At 35.8% G+C, this 14,821-nt stretch overlaps 1 protein-coding gene and 1 pseudogene across 22 annotated transcripts in view; one reads left to right on the forward strand and one right to left on the reverse strand.

Annotated features, from left to right (window-relative positions):
* Positions 1 to 14,821, forward strand: part of SETD5 (SET domain containing 5) — a 71,456-nt gene that overhangs the window by 23,246 nt on the left and 33,389 nt on the right. For 2 of the 22 annotated variants that reach the window (XM_036218672.1, XM_016134841.2), the window contains exons 2-8: positions 3,653 to 3,704; positions 6,507 to 6,691; positions 11,291 to 11,396; positions 11,779 to 11,930; positions 12,268 to 12,326; positions 12,818 to 12,996; positions 13,933 to 13,971. In XM_036218672.1, coding sequence (XP_036074565.1) covers positions 6,621 to 6,691; positions 11,291 to 11,396; positions 11,779 to 11,930; positions 12,268 to 12,326; positions 12,818 to 12,996; positions 13,933 to 13,971 — 606 coding nt within the window. In that variant the 5' untranslated portion in view covers positions 3,653 to 3,704; positions 6,507 to 6,620. Of the gene's footprint in view, positions 1 to 3,652; positions 3,705 to 6,506; positions 11,009 to 11,290; positions 11,397 to 11,721; positions 11,931 to 12,033; positions 12,075 to 12,267; positions 12,327 to 12,817; positions 12,997 to 13,932; positions 13,972 to 14,821 lie in introns of those variants that run through there. The other 20 variants (XM_016134848.2, XM_016134852.2, XM_016134836.2 and 17 more) reach the window with 18 other exon arrangements.
* On the reverse strand, positions 953 to 1,071 carry LOC118602274 (annotated as a pseudogene).

Here is a 14,821-nt window from a genome sequence, read left to right on the forward strand (position 1 = left end):
CTTCCGCCCTAAACTTCTTATAGATCCTTTGCCTACAGTAACTTGCCTCAACGTATAAGACTAACTTAGAATTTATACTATCCCAATTATATGAACTTTTCATCAGATCTCTGAGCACTTTCTCTTTTCTTAGAGTTCATCTCTGGTTTTCCAATAATTCTTACTTGTTTCTTCTAATGCTTATCACCTCTCTCTCTTGCACTATTTTTTTTAATGTTTCCTACATATGTTCTCACATTATTTACTGTAGCAAGATTGAAATACACTGTTGGAGAAGAGTGAAAATAATTTTTAGCCACATTCAGAATGTTAGTAGCAGCTTCTCTTTCTTCACATATATTTTTAAAGGTTTCAAAAAGCCATTTAAACTCGTATTTGCTACAAATGAAGTCCATATGCACCTGAGTCAGCAGGACAGGTATTATTCTTTCTATTCTACAGATGAGAAAATTGAGACTTTGAGGCATGAAATGCCTAAGACAGTACTAGGAATCATAAGAATTTGGAGCAGAAAAAGGCTACTAAAGATTTATTTTGAGGAATTTAAGATTCATCTATAAAAAGTGATTTTTCTACAGCCAAACTAAGTTGTAGGCTAGAACTCAAATTTCCTAATTCCTAATAAGGTATAGTACTTTTTTCTTCTCCCAAGGTAAAAGTGATTTGTTACAGTGCAATAACACTGTTTTTGCCTTAATATTTCAATTTGAGTTGGAGGTGAAAAATAAGCATATAATGCAGATGCCATATTAGTTCTCTAACAAGTTGATGGTATAGATAAAACACATATATCTGTTAATTTTTATTATTAATAGTAGATTGGGCTGAAAATATTGATTTCAGGATATATTTTATTTTTTTAATTAATTTTTTTTTTTTAGGCGAGGCAACTCTTGGTTGACTTCACTCACAGATTGCATGGACCTTGTCAGTTTACAATCTCTTTTTTTTACACCTCCAGGACCTGGTCTTCCTAGGTGGTCTCCCATCCAAGTACTAACCAGGCCCAACCCTGCTTGGCTTCTGAGATCAGACGGGATCAGGCTTGTTCAGGGTGGCATGGCCATAGACTTCAAGATATACTTTATATGCTTGTGTTTTTAATGAATCTAGTTTAAGGGTTATTTCTTAAGGGAAGAAATTTGGTTATCATGTCTTATTAGTTGGAGTTTAGAGAGCTGAGGTTTGTTGTATGCAGGGTCTTTTATTTGGTGATGGAGAAAAATCTAGTAATTTTTTAACAATGCAGTGTGAAGAGCTTGATAACAAAGCTCTGAAAAAGAAACCAGTCAGGTCTGGGAGTTGAGGAATCTAGGGAGGATTTTTAAATTAAGGATATTTGTAAGCGAGATTCTAAAATAGTAAGTTGTGGCTAATAGGACGAAAAGAGTTTTTAACCCTCTCATAAAATCTGAAGTAATATTGTTACCCTCGAGAAAAGTAAGCATTACAAAGTATGATGATAGTACTTAACCTACCTTTTCTACCTTTTAATGTCAGCTTCTGCAAGAGGTTTTTTCTTTTTCTCCTAAGACATACCCATATTTATTATAGTTTCACATAATTTCAAAAATGTCTACAAAACATACCTTTCTGGCCCTGAATTAGAGAGAGTGCATAGCTGTCCTTACTTTGAAATCTCATAATTGGGCCACTACCTCCCAAAAGGTTTTCTTATGAGAACAAGAATAATAAGTGTAAAATTTCACTATAAACACCTTGCTGTTAATATGCTCAAAGAATTCTATTCATAAAAGTAAAAATGTTCTCAGTGTTCTAGTTAAAAGTGAATGATGGATGATCAGTGTCGTAAAGCCAAAGGAATTAAAAGCAAAGGGACATTTTGAGAAAATGGCTTGTTCATATATATCTAAATATATATTTATTTACTTACACATTTTGTCAGAAACTGAATGAGGAAGAGATTTGGCTTTCTGGTGGTTTGTGAAGAGAGTTGATCAGAGATTGCTCCTTGGCTGAGTTGCTGTCTACATAGGCTGTTAACAATTGTTTCTCTGGCAGCAGATCTTGTTCATCAGGATTGCATCATTTCTGGGAGAATGGCCAAGGTCCACAGCCTCAGTACAAAGACTGTCTGAAGCATATGAGGCCTGTTCTCTTTCTGAAGCAGCACTCCTCTTCCTGCCAGTCCTCTTCACAAGATTACTGAAGCAGACTTGTTCTGAATTTCTTTCACTGGATTGGCTGTTTATTGGACTGTTGTCTTCCAGCTGCTTCCGGCTCACCTGGCTGATGCAATTTCTTTTTCTGAAATCTCTGTTGGAATTGTTTTTAAAACACTTTGTGTCTGTCTTCTCTTAGAGTGACCCAGACAGATCACACGCACGATTCTTGTGCTTTCGGCAAGTCATGTAGAGAAGAGACTGGCAGAATGACAAATACAGAGACTATTGACCATTTCATAACCCAATTTAAAAAGATGGGTAATTATAAACTATTTCTGGCATCTTCTATTTAACAGCTTTTTTCTAAGAAACTGTAAATGGTGACTTTTCAAAAGAGTACTCAGTACTGGGAAATAGGCTGGTTCTGCTTCTGAATCCAAGAACATAGTAGTGTTCCTGTGGATTCTGACGAATTGTTCTAGAAATAGATTAAAATGAAATTGAAACTCTGATGCATCTATTTCCCTCCCTGCTCTACACTCATAATTATTTCTTTTTTCTTCTTTCATTTCTTTTCTTCTTTGTTCTTGTTGCTAGAGGAGTCTACTTCTTCCCTGGTTTATTTAGTTTTTTTCTTTGACTGTTACCTTCATACCTTTTAATTATTCCTAGCATTCTCTTTTTGAATTGTTTCCAAAGAGTAGTTTATTTTCCAATTTTTAATAAATCGGAAATCCATAAAATATCGGCATAAAGTACGTTTCCTCTTTACTCCTTGGCAACTGAAATACCACAAACAGCTCTTTTCATATATTTGATATATTAACATTTCAGGTGTTAATACTTCATTCTGACTAATGTTGAAGTTCACCTTTTCCCCTAAAGGTCCTGGATCGTCACCCATTTTCCTTTCCTTTTTTGGAGGGCAGAACGTTAATTAAGGCTTTATTTTCTACATGTTCTATTATGGAGTTGACCACAAAAAGAAATAACTTCCTTTGTCACTTTTTCTATAGTAGGACAAGAAGATATAGGTGGGATGGAGTCAGGGGGAAGAAAGCAGTAATACGAATTTATGCATTAATAGGTGACAGTAGGTCCTTGTCTGACTAAAGGGTAAATTTGACATTCGATTAAAGAAAAGCCTCTGAATTTGGGAAAGGGTTAGTGGAGAAGAAAAGCACCTCCTTGGAGAGAGAAAAAGAAGGAATCCTTTGGGAAATGGGAGAGAATTCTGATTTGAAGGGAAAAGGAGGATTATCCAGTGACATGATTAAGTATTTACCACTTCTTAAATACAGGTGAATTTCACTTTCTATCCTTTATTTAGGTCTGGCTTTACAGACCTTAATAGGATATAAAGATGAAAGTATAAAATATAGTACTAGATAGAGCATAGAATAGTCAACAAGACAGTATACAGAGATGAAACAAATAAAATTACCATTAAAACATTATTTCTGTAGATTTCTTTGTCCATCCATGTTAGTTTTTTCTATACTAATTTGTGTCTCAACTTTTTCTAGGTCTTCAGAGCTACTGACATAATTTTTTGGAACTTCAGAGGTCTATAAAAAGGTGACTGAGCCAAATATTTTAATTTGTTTTAATTTTTATATTTTGATGAATGCTAAAATCATACGGTACGATGATGACAATCAAAAATCAGCAGATACTTCTCAAATATCCTTTCTGTGCTAGGCACTGTTCTGATTGAACACTGGAACTACAGCAGAGGATAAAACAAAAATCCCTGCCCTCATAGAGTTCATATTCTGTTAGGAAGAGACAAGCAAATTAACAAGGAAAAGATATCTTGAAAATGTTCCACCTAGAGACAGTTAATTCTTATCAGTCTTTCTAGGACACATTTCCAAACTACGGTAGATTAATAATAGCTATAACTATTAAGATCGGTAAACTATACTTGGAATTTATTGTCTTGGCTTATAAAACTAGAGTAATTGTAATAAGAAGATATTGTGTGTAGATGATCTGTTAAAAGTTCTTTAGTTAACGTTTTAATAGCTACATTTTGCAGAGTTATTTAGGGAAGGAACTACTCAGGATTATATGAGAAATTTGGTTTTATTTTTTGAATTAAGAAGCCTCAATATTGTGAAAACATTTTTTAGAACAAGATAGTCAAGCTAACCTATGATTGCTTTCAGCAGTAGAGTGGAAGAGTCAAGTAAAACTAGACAAGGAAAATAGAGCAATTCATGACAGAAATTTGTAGTTAATTACTTAATGTTTCTTAAAGTTATTTCTTAACTATACAAATAGCTGAGGTGGGATTTCATTAAGGAATGTATTAATCATTCATTCATTAAGGAGATATCTAAAATAATTTTTCCATCTTTTCCTTTTACTGTAGCCTTTAAAAATTACTCATCAGCTTAGGTTTATGAATTGTGTTTTATCTGGAAGCCTACATTTTTTTGTGGGCATATAACAGTAATGGCTGTGACAAAGGATTTTTAATGGTACCAAGTAACATTTTTTGTCTTTCACTGAAAATACTATACATGATTTATATGATTCAGATTCCAGTATTGGTCAGGGATGATATGATCATCATTACACTGTCTTATTATGGAGCCAGGCAGTCTGAGGGCTTTTTAATTTTTTTCTTTTTTTTAATTCAAATTATACAGTGATACTAAAATTAGAGAAAGAGATTTAACCAACAATCCCCAATATTTAATTTTACGCCCTTTGGACTTATTTGATGTGTTCCTTCTTCTGTAATTTGTATATTTTATTTCAATTTCCTAGAGGCTTTGAGGATGTACTACTTAAATCTCTGTTTAGATATATCATTAGGAAAAAGGAACATTTATGTGTAAAATGGGCCCAAAGGCAAAAAGTTATATTAGTCACTTTTCTTTTATGAGCTGTGAGGAAGCACTAGATAAGATTTGCCCTTTTCATTTAAGTCCCAAGTCTAGCAATGTCACCTTCAGTTGATTAAGAACTCTCCATATTTGGAGAGTCCTAGATCCATTGGTGAGATCAAGCCCTTTTAAAGTATAGGTGGCAGGAGGACTGCTCATTTTATAGCTGTTTTGTTACTCTAAAATAACAACACAAAAGAATAGTATTATCTTTATGTGTTCTTAAAATCTTGGCCTGATTCACTGTTCACAATTGGTTTTATTTTCTATATTCATTTGTTTCATGTTAAAATAAGATTCAAGCATCTCAGATCATCTGTCATTTAAAATTTGCATTAATCCCTGGGATTGACTCATATCATAATATCATATACTTTTCATTCCATTTAATTTTTTTAAGTATAATTGTTTAACTTTTCTAGTGTCTTTGTCTTATGAATTGGTATATCAATCATGTCTCTTTTCTTTTCCTTTTTTTTTTGTTTTTTGTACAAAAGTCACCATTAATCTGGGTCTTTAAAATCCATATTGACTTTCTTCCCTCCCACATAAAGTGCTTTCTGTTTCATCCTTTTCATGGCTTTTTACAATATAAAACCACTAATGTAAAATCATACAAAGTACATTTTTGTCCTTTGCACTGTAACAATTTCTTAATCTACTTTTTTATACTTTGGTTGTGAGTCTTTCTGTTCCCAAATTCCAATGCTTATGATCACCAACTCAAGGTATCTTTACTGCTTTTCCAAAGCTTCGTAATCTCTATAATGAAACTACTCTGCGGTTCATGTTTTTATTCATACATAGTAGTGGTTATTACTTCACAAAGTTGTTAAGATCATTGCATCTTCTCTCAAAATTATAGTTAAAATAAAAATGGTTTTAAAAAAAGAAAGTCTTCTGTGACAAAAGAAGGCAATAAGAAACAGCCATATCCAATCAGATATAAACAAATTGATCTCTTACATATTTAATTTGGAAGAAATAACATTATTGGCTGCTGATAAAACTGGATTTGTGGTGATTGAGGAGGTTAAATGATGATCTTGAATGAAGTAGATGTTTTTATTAACCATTCTATATCTTAAAAGTTGTTTGTTAGGTCCTAAGCTGCTGGAAATTTTTATTTGATGAGCAGTTGTAGAATGGGTGAAATGTACTTATTGGTGAGCTGGGCAGACTATTACTTTCCCTTTACCTGAAAAGAAAAAAAAATTAAAGTAGAAATTAAAAGTAAACATAACTTTTGCTACCTCGCTTTGTGGAACATTAATGCAATACATAGTAAACATGGGACAATGTGTAGATCCCTTGCTGTACTTGTTTTATATTCATTCCTTTAAAAGCCTTATTGAAAAAATAAAAATTAAATAAATAAATAAATAAATAAATAAATAAATAAATAAATAAATAAAAAACAGTAGCATTTAGGATAAATTTAAAGATCTGTCTGGTTACTAGATATTTTCCTTTTCCGTGACAGGATTCCTCATGTCCATAACATGTTGGTTGAGGCTCTGCGGCTCACCCCCACTCTCAGAGTGGCCAGTCTCCATTAATTGGACCCCGTGATTTCCACTCTGCTGTGTCGGACGTCATGAGCATTGCAATCCCTCTGGGAGTCACCACACCAGATACATCCTACTCAGATATGGCTGCTGGATCAGAGTAAGTGCTACCTCCTAGGTAGTAGGTGAATTACCAGTTTGTGTGGAGACAATTTTTTTATGGGCATCTAATAATAAATAGTATTTTCTAAACTCAAGCCTAGCCCACTGCAAATGACATTAGACCTTTCTCCCATAGAAACTGGAGGAAAAGAGAGGGGAAAAGAATTGGAGGGGAGGGGGACCAGGAATTCTGAGTAATTAATAGAATTAAATTTATAAAGTAGTCGTTACATTTTCATTTGTTTTGATGGGGGAGAAAGATTGAAATAAAGTAGGTATCACTACCTGCTTCTGTAGAATTAATAATAATTCTGATGGATAGAGATAAAGAGGAGTTCTCTCCAACTGATTTTCCTTGAAGGCCTCTTCCTATGTACTTCTCATTGTTCTAGAGTAAAGGGGCTGAAACTTTATATTTATGGGCAGGTTACTTAGACATTCTGACATTTTGGGGTAGAAAACATGGAAAGCAGTGTCATCTGTTTTTTGTAATATTCATTGCCTAGAAAGAGGACCTTCAAAATCAGTGGTACCAAACTTTTTTTTCAGCTAAGAGCAGCTTTAGGAATTCAGAGTTTGTCGAAAAGCCCAGTCCCTAAAATAGACTCTCAATTCTTGAAGAATTTAAATGCCAAATGGCAAGAAGGTAGGCTTTGTTATAAAACTTTATATATTATTCACAGTTTTTAAAATTTTAGCTTTTTGTATCCCTTCTCTTTTAAGTTGTCCGAGCTTCCCCCTGCTTACAGATTCCCCCTCTTGTCCTTTTACCTCCCTTGTGTACCCAATCTTCCTTGCTTACAGAAAGGAAGTGGAAGCCCCCTACCTTTCAAGACGAAGTGGCACTACACCAGGATGTGAAAGTCCAGCGAAAGAGACCCAAGGGGCCTAGGGGGCAGCACACCCCCAGAAGCCAAGTCTATTCCAGGCAGTACCAGGGATTAGGGTCTGGGCTGGAAAAATCCTGGTGTTTTGAATATGTTCAGGTCCAGTTCAGACTCTTGATCCCACAGCCACTTCTTGAGTGAGGTGGGTGTTGCTCTAATTCCCCTGTTTCTCTTGCCATTTTCACAGTCCCTGGGGATTCTTCCCCCTTCAGCAAAGCAAAGCAACTATACCAGAACTCTGGGTTCAACTGCATCCCTGAATAATAGTGGTATTTTTCCTTAAAATATCAGTAAAGAGTATGTATATTTCTTCACAAAGCCACCTAGGATAACTTAATTGTTTACTAACTTCCTTAAAGAGGAAGACCTAAACTGAAGCTACCCTAAGAAGCAGAATATTATATTCTGGGGTAGTCTAGAATTTAAAGCAGTTTTTGGCCTACTTCCCTCATAAAAAGGAAGATGGAGGGTGGGGCATGGGGAAGGGTGAATTGTGTTTCTTCCAGGGCTTTTTTTTTCTGGTTTTGTATTGTTTTTATTTTTTTTGCATGCCAAAGAGATTTAGTTATGCCAATAGTTGAGGTTTCCAATTTTATAACTGTTCCCCAAATAGATTACTTAAAAATCTTCCTGTATTAGTTGGGAACTAGTTGTATAGTGTTAATAGATTTTTATGAAGTCAGCCATTGGCCTCCTATATGGATTGACTCACCAACTATATAGATAGACAGCATTAACATTCATGAGAAATTTCAACAAAGATTAAGTCAGTAGGTTTGTGATAAGTGGAAAAGAAAAGACCTAAAGCAATTATTCCTAAAACTGGTATTTTTCACAGAGTAGAGATGGCTGCCCATGATGTTGCTAGGGAGTCAAGAAGTAATTACAGAAAGAAAAAATACTTCTGGCCTAAAAATTGACTGCAGTGTTTCTGTTACCTGAAACATTTCATTCATAATCTCCTGATAGATTTTTGATACTATGGTCATAACTAATTACAGTTATTCAGTATTTCTACAAAGGGAAGAGCATGTCAACAATTAGCATATTTCTGTTAAATTATTGATATTTATTAATGCTTCACCATGCATATTCCACTCTTCTGGGCACTGGTTTGAAAATTAAGCCCGATATGAAGGGCAGCATACTCAAGCAAGCAAGTAAAGCATACTCAAGCTCATACTTTATGTGTTATGTATTTTTTATATATTTATAGGGAAATCTCTGTATATAATAGTAGAAGCAAAGATTTTTCTGAATTTGTAATCCTGCCAACAATGAATTTCAGACATTTCCCAAGAGGTAGCATTATAGCAGCCAGGATGCATATTGTACTTTGAGGACAATTGGTGGAGTATATCTATTGTAAGCATGGATTCTGTGTATGGGCCCAACTGTTGTAGCAGTTCAAACATAGAGAAAGAAAAGCTATAATTACATTTGCATAAAATGGTTGGCTAATAAAGAAATGCTATTCTAATGCTCCAAATTTTAACCCATTTAAAATATAGATAAGAGCTGGTATGTTTGTCAAGGAATATCATAAGAAATCATGTAGCTGCCTGTCAACATGTAACTATATTGAATCAATAACCAGTATGGAAATTGCAGTTTCTTCACCAAAACATAAAAGCTTAAATTTTAGCATTTGTCATGTATAGCAATAGGTTAAACGCTGTGCTTGACCAGACAGTATTGCACAGTCAGATGGCCTTTTAACTTCTCAGTATACATTTTATTTTTATTTCCTAGACTTGCACATGAAGTGCATATGTTCATTATTACCCGGTTTGGAGATGAATAAGATACAACCAACATAGCTACATCTCCATGGCCATCTTTTATTTCATGCCACTCCTTTTTCCTGTCAAGAAAAAAAAATTCCTAATAAATAGCTGTCATGTTTCACCCCATGTGTTCAGTGATACAAAATCACTTATGTAAAATATATACAGCTCTTTGAAATACTTGTTTATCTAGTAAATTAACAATGTTGTATAAAGTTTCTCTTAACTGACCATCATAGAAACTAAATTCTACCTTCATTTTATTAATGCTTATTTGCCTTTGGCTTCATTTAGGAAACCCCACCTGTTTCCTAATAGTCAGAGCTGATAGCCTCTCAGTGAGACATGTTCTGATCATCTTTTTCTCAAGAATACTAAACTGCATTCTTAATGTATCCCCCCCACTTCCCATCTTGCAGACACTCTTAAAGTAATTAAATGCTTGCACTTCATTAACAGAGAATACTTTCCTATGTCTAAAGTTCTTCACCTAGAAATTATTTTTGCTGTTATTAATAAGATCCCTTCTCGCAGTTTTGGAGCATATTATATTACTGGGTGAGTTGGATACATATCAGAATTTTCTTTTATCCCTCACTTCTCAGCTGACCTTGCACTGTATTGAACTTCACACTTTATTCCTGCCAACTATTGTATATTGTATATTTTCAAGCAGGAAAGATATATATTAATTGAAGCAAACAGTGTGCATTATTTGATTCCCTAAAAGACCCTTTGATCTTTAAGGCTGAGTTATGCATGATATTTTTGGAGTTTCTAATTTGTGAATCTCTGCCCCGATTAATTAAATGACAGATAATCTATTATTCAATTCTGCAGAGTCATACAATTGCATTTCCTAATTATCTTTCAAAATTCTCCAAAATCTAACCAGTTAAAGTTCCTTTTTCCCAAAAAAACTTGAATTTTGTCCTTTGTCACCTATGCCATTTATTACAAAGTAAAGGATTACATGAAATGTCTATATTTGAACACATTTATAATTTATATTAAAACCAATTAAGCATAGTGGAAAGAGCATAGGCTTTGGAGTTTGACATTGTTTCAAGTCATGACTATATCATTGTGTGACCTTGGCGAAGTCAAGTCATCTCACCACCTCATTTTTATCCTGGAAATATGGAGTGCTGTTTACCATGTTTAGTAGTTGCAGAGTAAATTAATTGATATATAAAAAACACCTAACAAACAATGGGAAATTCAGAATGGTAGCACTACTACTGTTATTAGTTGTCACTAAATTAACAACAATTTTGATTATTTTGAAGTTCTATATTACCATGCAGCTGTTAAATGTGTCTTAATATGCTTGCATGTCGTTGGTGGATGAGAAATTACTCTAATATTTGAAAGGTGTTTGGGGGTTCATCAAGATGAGAGGTATGATAAATATAAGATGCCATTGTTTTTACCTGTACTTTCTTCAGGGTATCCTGTCTTGGTAGTGAATGGAAGAGGGCCTGGTCCCTGGGGCAGTGCAGAAGGCACTTTCATCATCTCACTCACTGCAAATGTCATGTGAGGTTTCATGGAAGTATTAAGAGATCCAATTAAGAAGAATAGTTCTGAGTCTAAAGCAGCCCAGAGTGGCTTCTCTAGGGGAAACTCCCTGCTCAGCTGGTACGTTTGTGTTTGTCATTAGGGACACCTTGTATCCCAGGTGCCTGCCTTGAGACATCTGCCTGTACTGGCTTCATGTTACACACAAATCCACATTTAATAACACTCCTAATGTTTTTTATAGGCTTAGTTATGTTAATCAGATTGTTTCACTGAGTTCTTTCTTTTATTCTAGTGGCTGGTGGTTGTGGAAAGAGGAGGGGTTAGAATAGGAAGTTAAGTCTTAGTTTAAGGGAAGATTAGGTGTTATGCTATCATGCGTTGCTTTTCGCCTTTGTGCAGCCCTGAATCTGTGGAGGCTAGTCCAGCAGTTAATGAGAAGAGCGTGTATTCCACTCATAATTATGGGACCACTCAGAGGCATGGGTGTCGAGGACTGCCTTATGCTGTGAGTATGCATTTGTTTCTCTCCAGAGCAGTGACCTTCCTGGAGTGTAATCCATTCTTATACATTGTGACTTTCTTGCAATGTTTATATGCAGCATGACGAAGTTGCCCCTTTTGCACTTCCCTGCCTCCAGCGGACGTCTAGCCCTGCATCATTGTTCTTGTTTTTATGTCCCAGTTGACCTTGGCATTTTGTTTTATCACTTTCCTGGTTGAAGCCAAAAAACAAAGGGTACTACTTTCTTCTTTCTTTCCATATGTACCATACTTTAGGGGAGAGAGGGGCCAGTGTTGGACACTGTTGATTTAAAAAATCTTATTTTCAGGATCATAATTACGGAGCCCCTCCTCCTCCGACACCTCCTGCTTCTCCCCCTGTCCAGACGATCATCCCTCGTTCTGACCTGAATGGCCTGCCGTCGCCCGTAGAGGAACGCTGTGGAGACAGCCCGAACTCTGAAGGAGAGACTGTTCCTACCTGGTGTCCTTGTGGTCTTTCTCAGGATGGCTTTCTTCTCAACTGTGACAAGTGCAGGTAAGATCATGTTTCATCTAAGTTCAAGCCTGGGTTACTGGGATTAGGATTTCTTATTAGTAGGGAAAGCTCAAAGTATTCTTTCTTGTGTTTGTTAATGTAGATGATTCCTTAGTGCTCCTTGGCTCGAATTCTCTGCACTAGGTGAGAATTGCTGACAACAAGGAATGAGAGATTGATGTTAAAGCTATTGAATTTGATAAGAAATTTAATGTCCTGGAAACTTTTGGTAGGTGGGAGGAAGGGGGTAGTATATGCAGAGACACTTTTCCCATGTGTGCGATGATGTGCTGCATGCTGTTGGAAGGACTACTTTAAGTTTATTTTCCCTCTTTAGGGGAATGAGCAGGGGGAAGGTTATTAGACTTCATCGGCGGAAGCAGGACAACATATCAGGTGAGCAGAAGATGGGGTAGGCCCATATTTTGACATATAATGTTTTGCATTTTAAATATTAGTCTCAATAACCCCTCCTGTGAGTTCCCATGGTCCCTAGCTCTATTCATGGAGAAATCCTCGCAAGACCACTGTGTAATTCTCTTGTTGTGAGCTAAATGTATCCATAAACAGTAGCAACCAAAATATTCTTTTTGAGTAGAAAACAGGCAAATCCTTTTTCTGTGTTGCACGTTGAGGCAATGGAGCTTGGGGACTGAATAAAATGGAAGAAATAGATATGTAGAACAGGGTTTATGTCCTTATTGCCAATGATACAGAAAGAATCTTATTTTCATATGGAAGGTGGTGGGTATTATATTCTACAGATGATATAGTTAATAATTAAAGTAATGACTACTGGATATGGGTAGAGCTAAAGGAATAAGCTGCTTTTAATGTGCTGTTGAGGCTATTTGTCCAGTGTGAACTATGAAATAACCTTTTTTCAGGTGGGGATAGCAGTGCAACAGAAAGCTGGGATGAGGAGCTTTCTCCTTCCACTGTGTTGTATACAGCAACACAGCACACACCTACAAGCATCACCTTAACTGTTAGAAGAACCAAACCCAAGAAGCGGAAGAAGAGTCCAGAAAAGGGTCGTGCAGCACCAAAGACGAAGAAAATCAAGGTATGGAGGGTAAAAGTATCTTAAATAGAAATATGTCTGAAATAGCTCAAGTTTTGGACAAAAAAAAAAATGTACCAGAATTCTTTTAAAAAGGTTGATACAGATGTTTGAAAGGCCATTTTTGCTCTCCTTGCAAAAAACGGCTAATTTGTGTTGTGAATATGTAGACCAACCTCTCTTCTGCCACACCATACCATCACAACTGGCACAAAGTTTCTTCTCCAAGCCCCCAGGTATGAAATCCCAACCCCACCTGGCACAAGTCCATATTTGCTATATAACCTCCAGTCTAGGCTTCCAGTGTCCTTACAGTATTTCCCTGCCTCCTTAGCCCCAAAGCAGTCCGAAATTCTTGTCCTGGAAATGCCCACCTCGTGTCATTGGAGTGATTTTTTTCCTTGTTTCAAAAAAAATCAGGAAACATCTCTTGAATGGTCTATGCTTCCTCAGTGTTGTGGTCACTTTCCTATATTCTCAATTTAAAAATCTCCAGGAGAAACTTCTTCTGTTTTGTGTTCTTTCTTCCCCATCACGGCAACTTTGTTGCTCCTAGGTGACTTGCCCACCCCTTGTTAAGGGGATTGGTCTTTTGTTTCCTTCTTAATTTCAAAACTGGTAAATCTGCAACCTTACTTAACATTTTTATTTTTTTCCTTTTAGTGTCAGGAGTGCATGTAGGATTTAAGTGATGCATGCTCTTCCCTATTAATTATGTAGTTCCACAGTGGGAAGTACTAGAATTAGCCTGAGTTCACTGGCCTTGAGCTACCCCTGTTCTTGATAATAGTATGGGGAATTCAATTGTATTTGTTACCTAGGGAAAAGGGGAGAGCTGAGAACAATAGTTCTTGCCTTAGTTTTAGTTTCAGATAGGTATAACTGTCATTCTTGGTACCAAGTTTTGTTTTGTTCTACTTGTTTTCCTCTTTGGGATAGGCATTTCGAGAGGGATCCCGGAAGTCCTTGCGGATGAAGGTAAGGGGTATTCTTCCCTGATGCTGTGTTTTACTTCACTGTGATCTTACATTTTGGTCAGCTTCTTTCCTGACATTGATGGTCTGGGAATCTTGGACTCTCTTTTTTGTTAGTTTGTAATTGTTGACATTCAGTTTTCATAGAGCCTTTCTCCAGAGATTTTCTTGGCCATTTTCTGAAATATTTTCCCTTTCTGTAATCAGCCTTTATTTTATTGGTTTTTTGTTAGCTGCTTTTGGGGGTTGGGGGAAGCGGTGCGGGGAAGTGACATTTTGCCAACCAAAATGCAGTCGATGTGTTCTATCATTGTGATTGGCCTCAACCTCAGGACTCAGGTTTTTTTGGTGATAGAGGATGTTTTGTATATCCACTGCAGCACCATGTGGGCTTTAACCACCTTTTGGGAGGATAATTTTCATCAGTAGAAAAGTATTTATTGATAGGAATCACTCTTATTTGAATTACTTACTTTTCGAACTGTTTTCTCTGGCGTATTTATTTCATATAGAAGATTCAGATAATGCTAATATGTTTCTTTTCAGTTATCAAATAAAAGAATTTATGGGGAATGATTTTGGATAGCAGTTGGAGAATAAATTATGTACAGTGGACTTAGGTACTGGTTGATAAAAATAGTTCGCCCAAAGAAGATTTGATTATACTGTTTGGTATCTTCCTTTACCTATGTACATACAGGATGACAGCATACCTACCTTTCAAACCATGACTTAGAGATTCAAAGCATTTAATTAGAATTAAGGTCTGTTTTCTATAAGTAGTCTTATCCTTAAATGTGTAAATGGTATAAAAGCAAAATCTTTCCTATTAACAGTTATATGGCATAAACATT

Source organism: Rousettus aegyptiacus, unplaced genomic scaffold (genome assembly GCF_014176215.1).
Source record: "Rousettus aegyptiacus isolate mRouAeg1 unplaced genomic scaffold, mRouAeg1.p scaffold_m13_p_4, whole genome shotgun sequence".
In the NCBI taxonomy this organism is placed as follows: domain Eukaryota; kingdom Metazoa; phylum Chordata; class Mammalia; order Chiroptera; family Pteropodidae; genus Rousettus; species Rousettus aegyptiacus.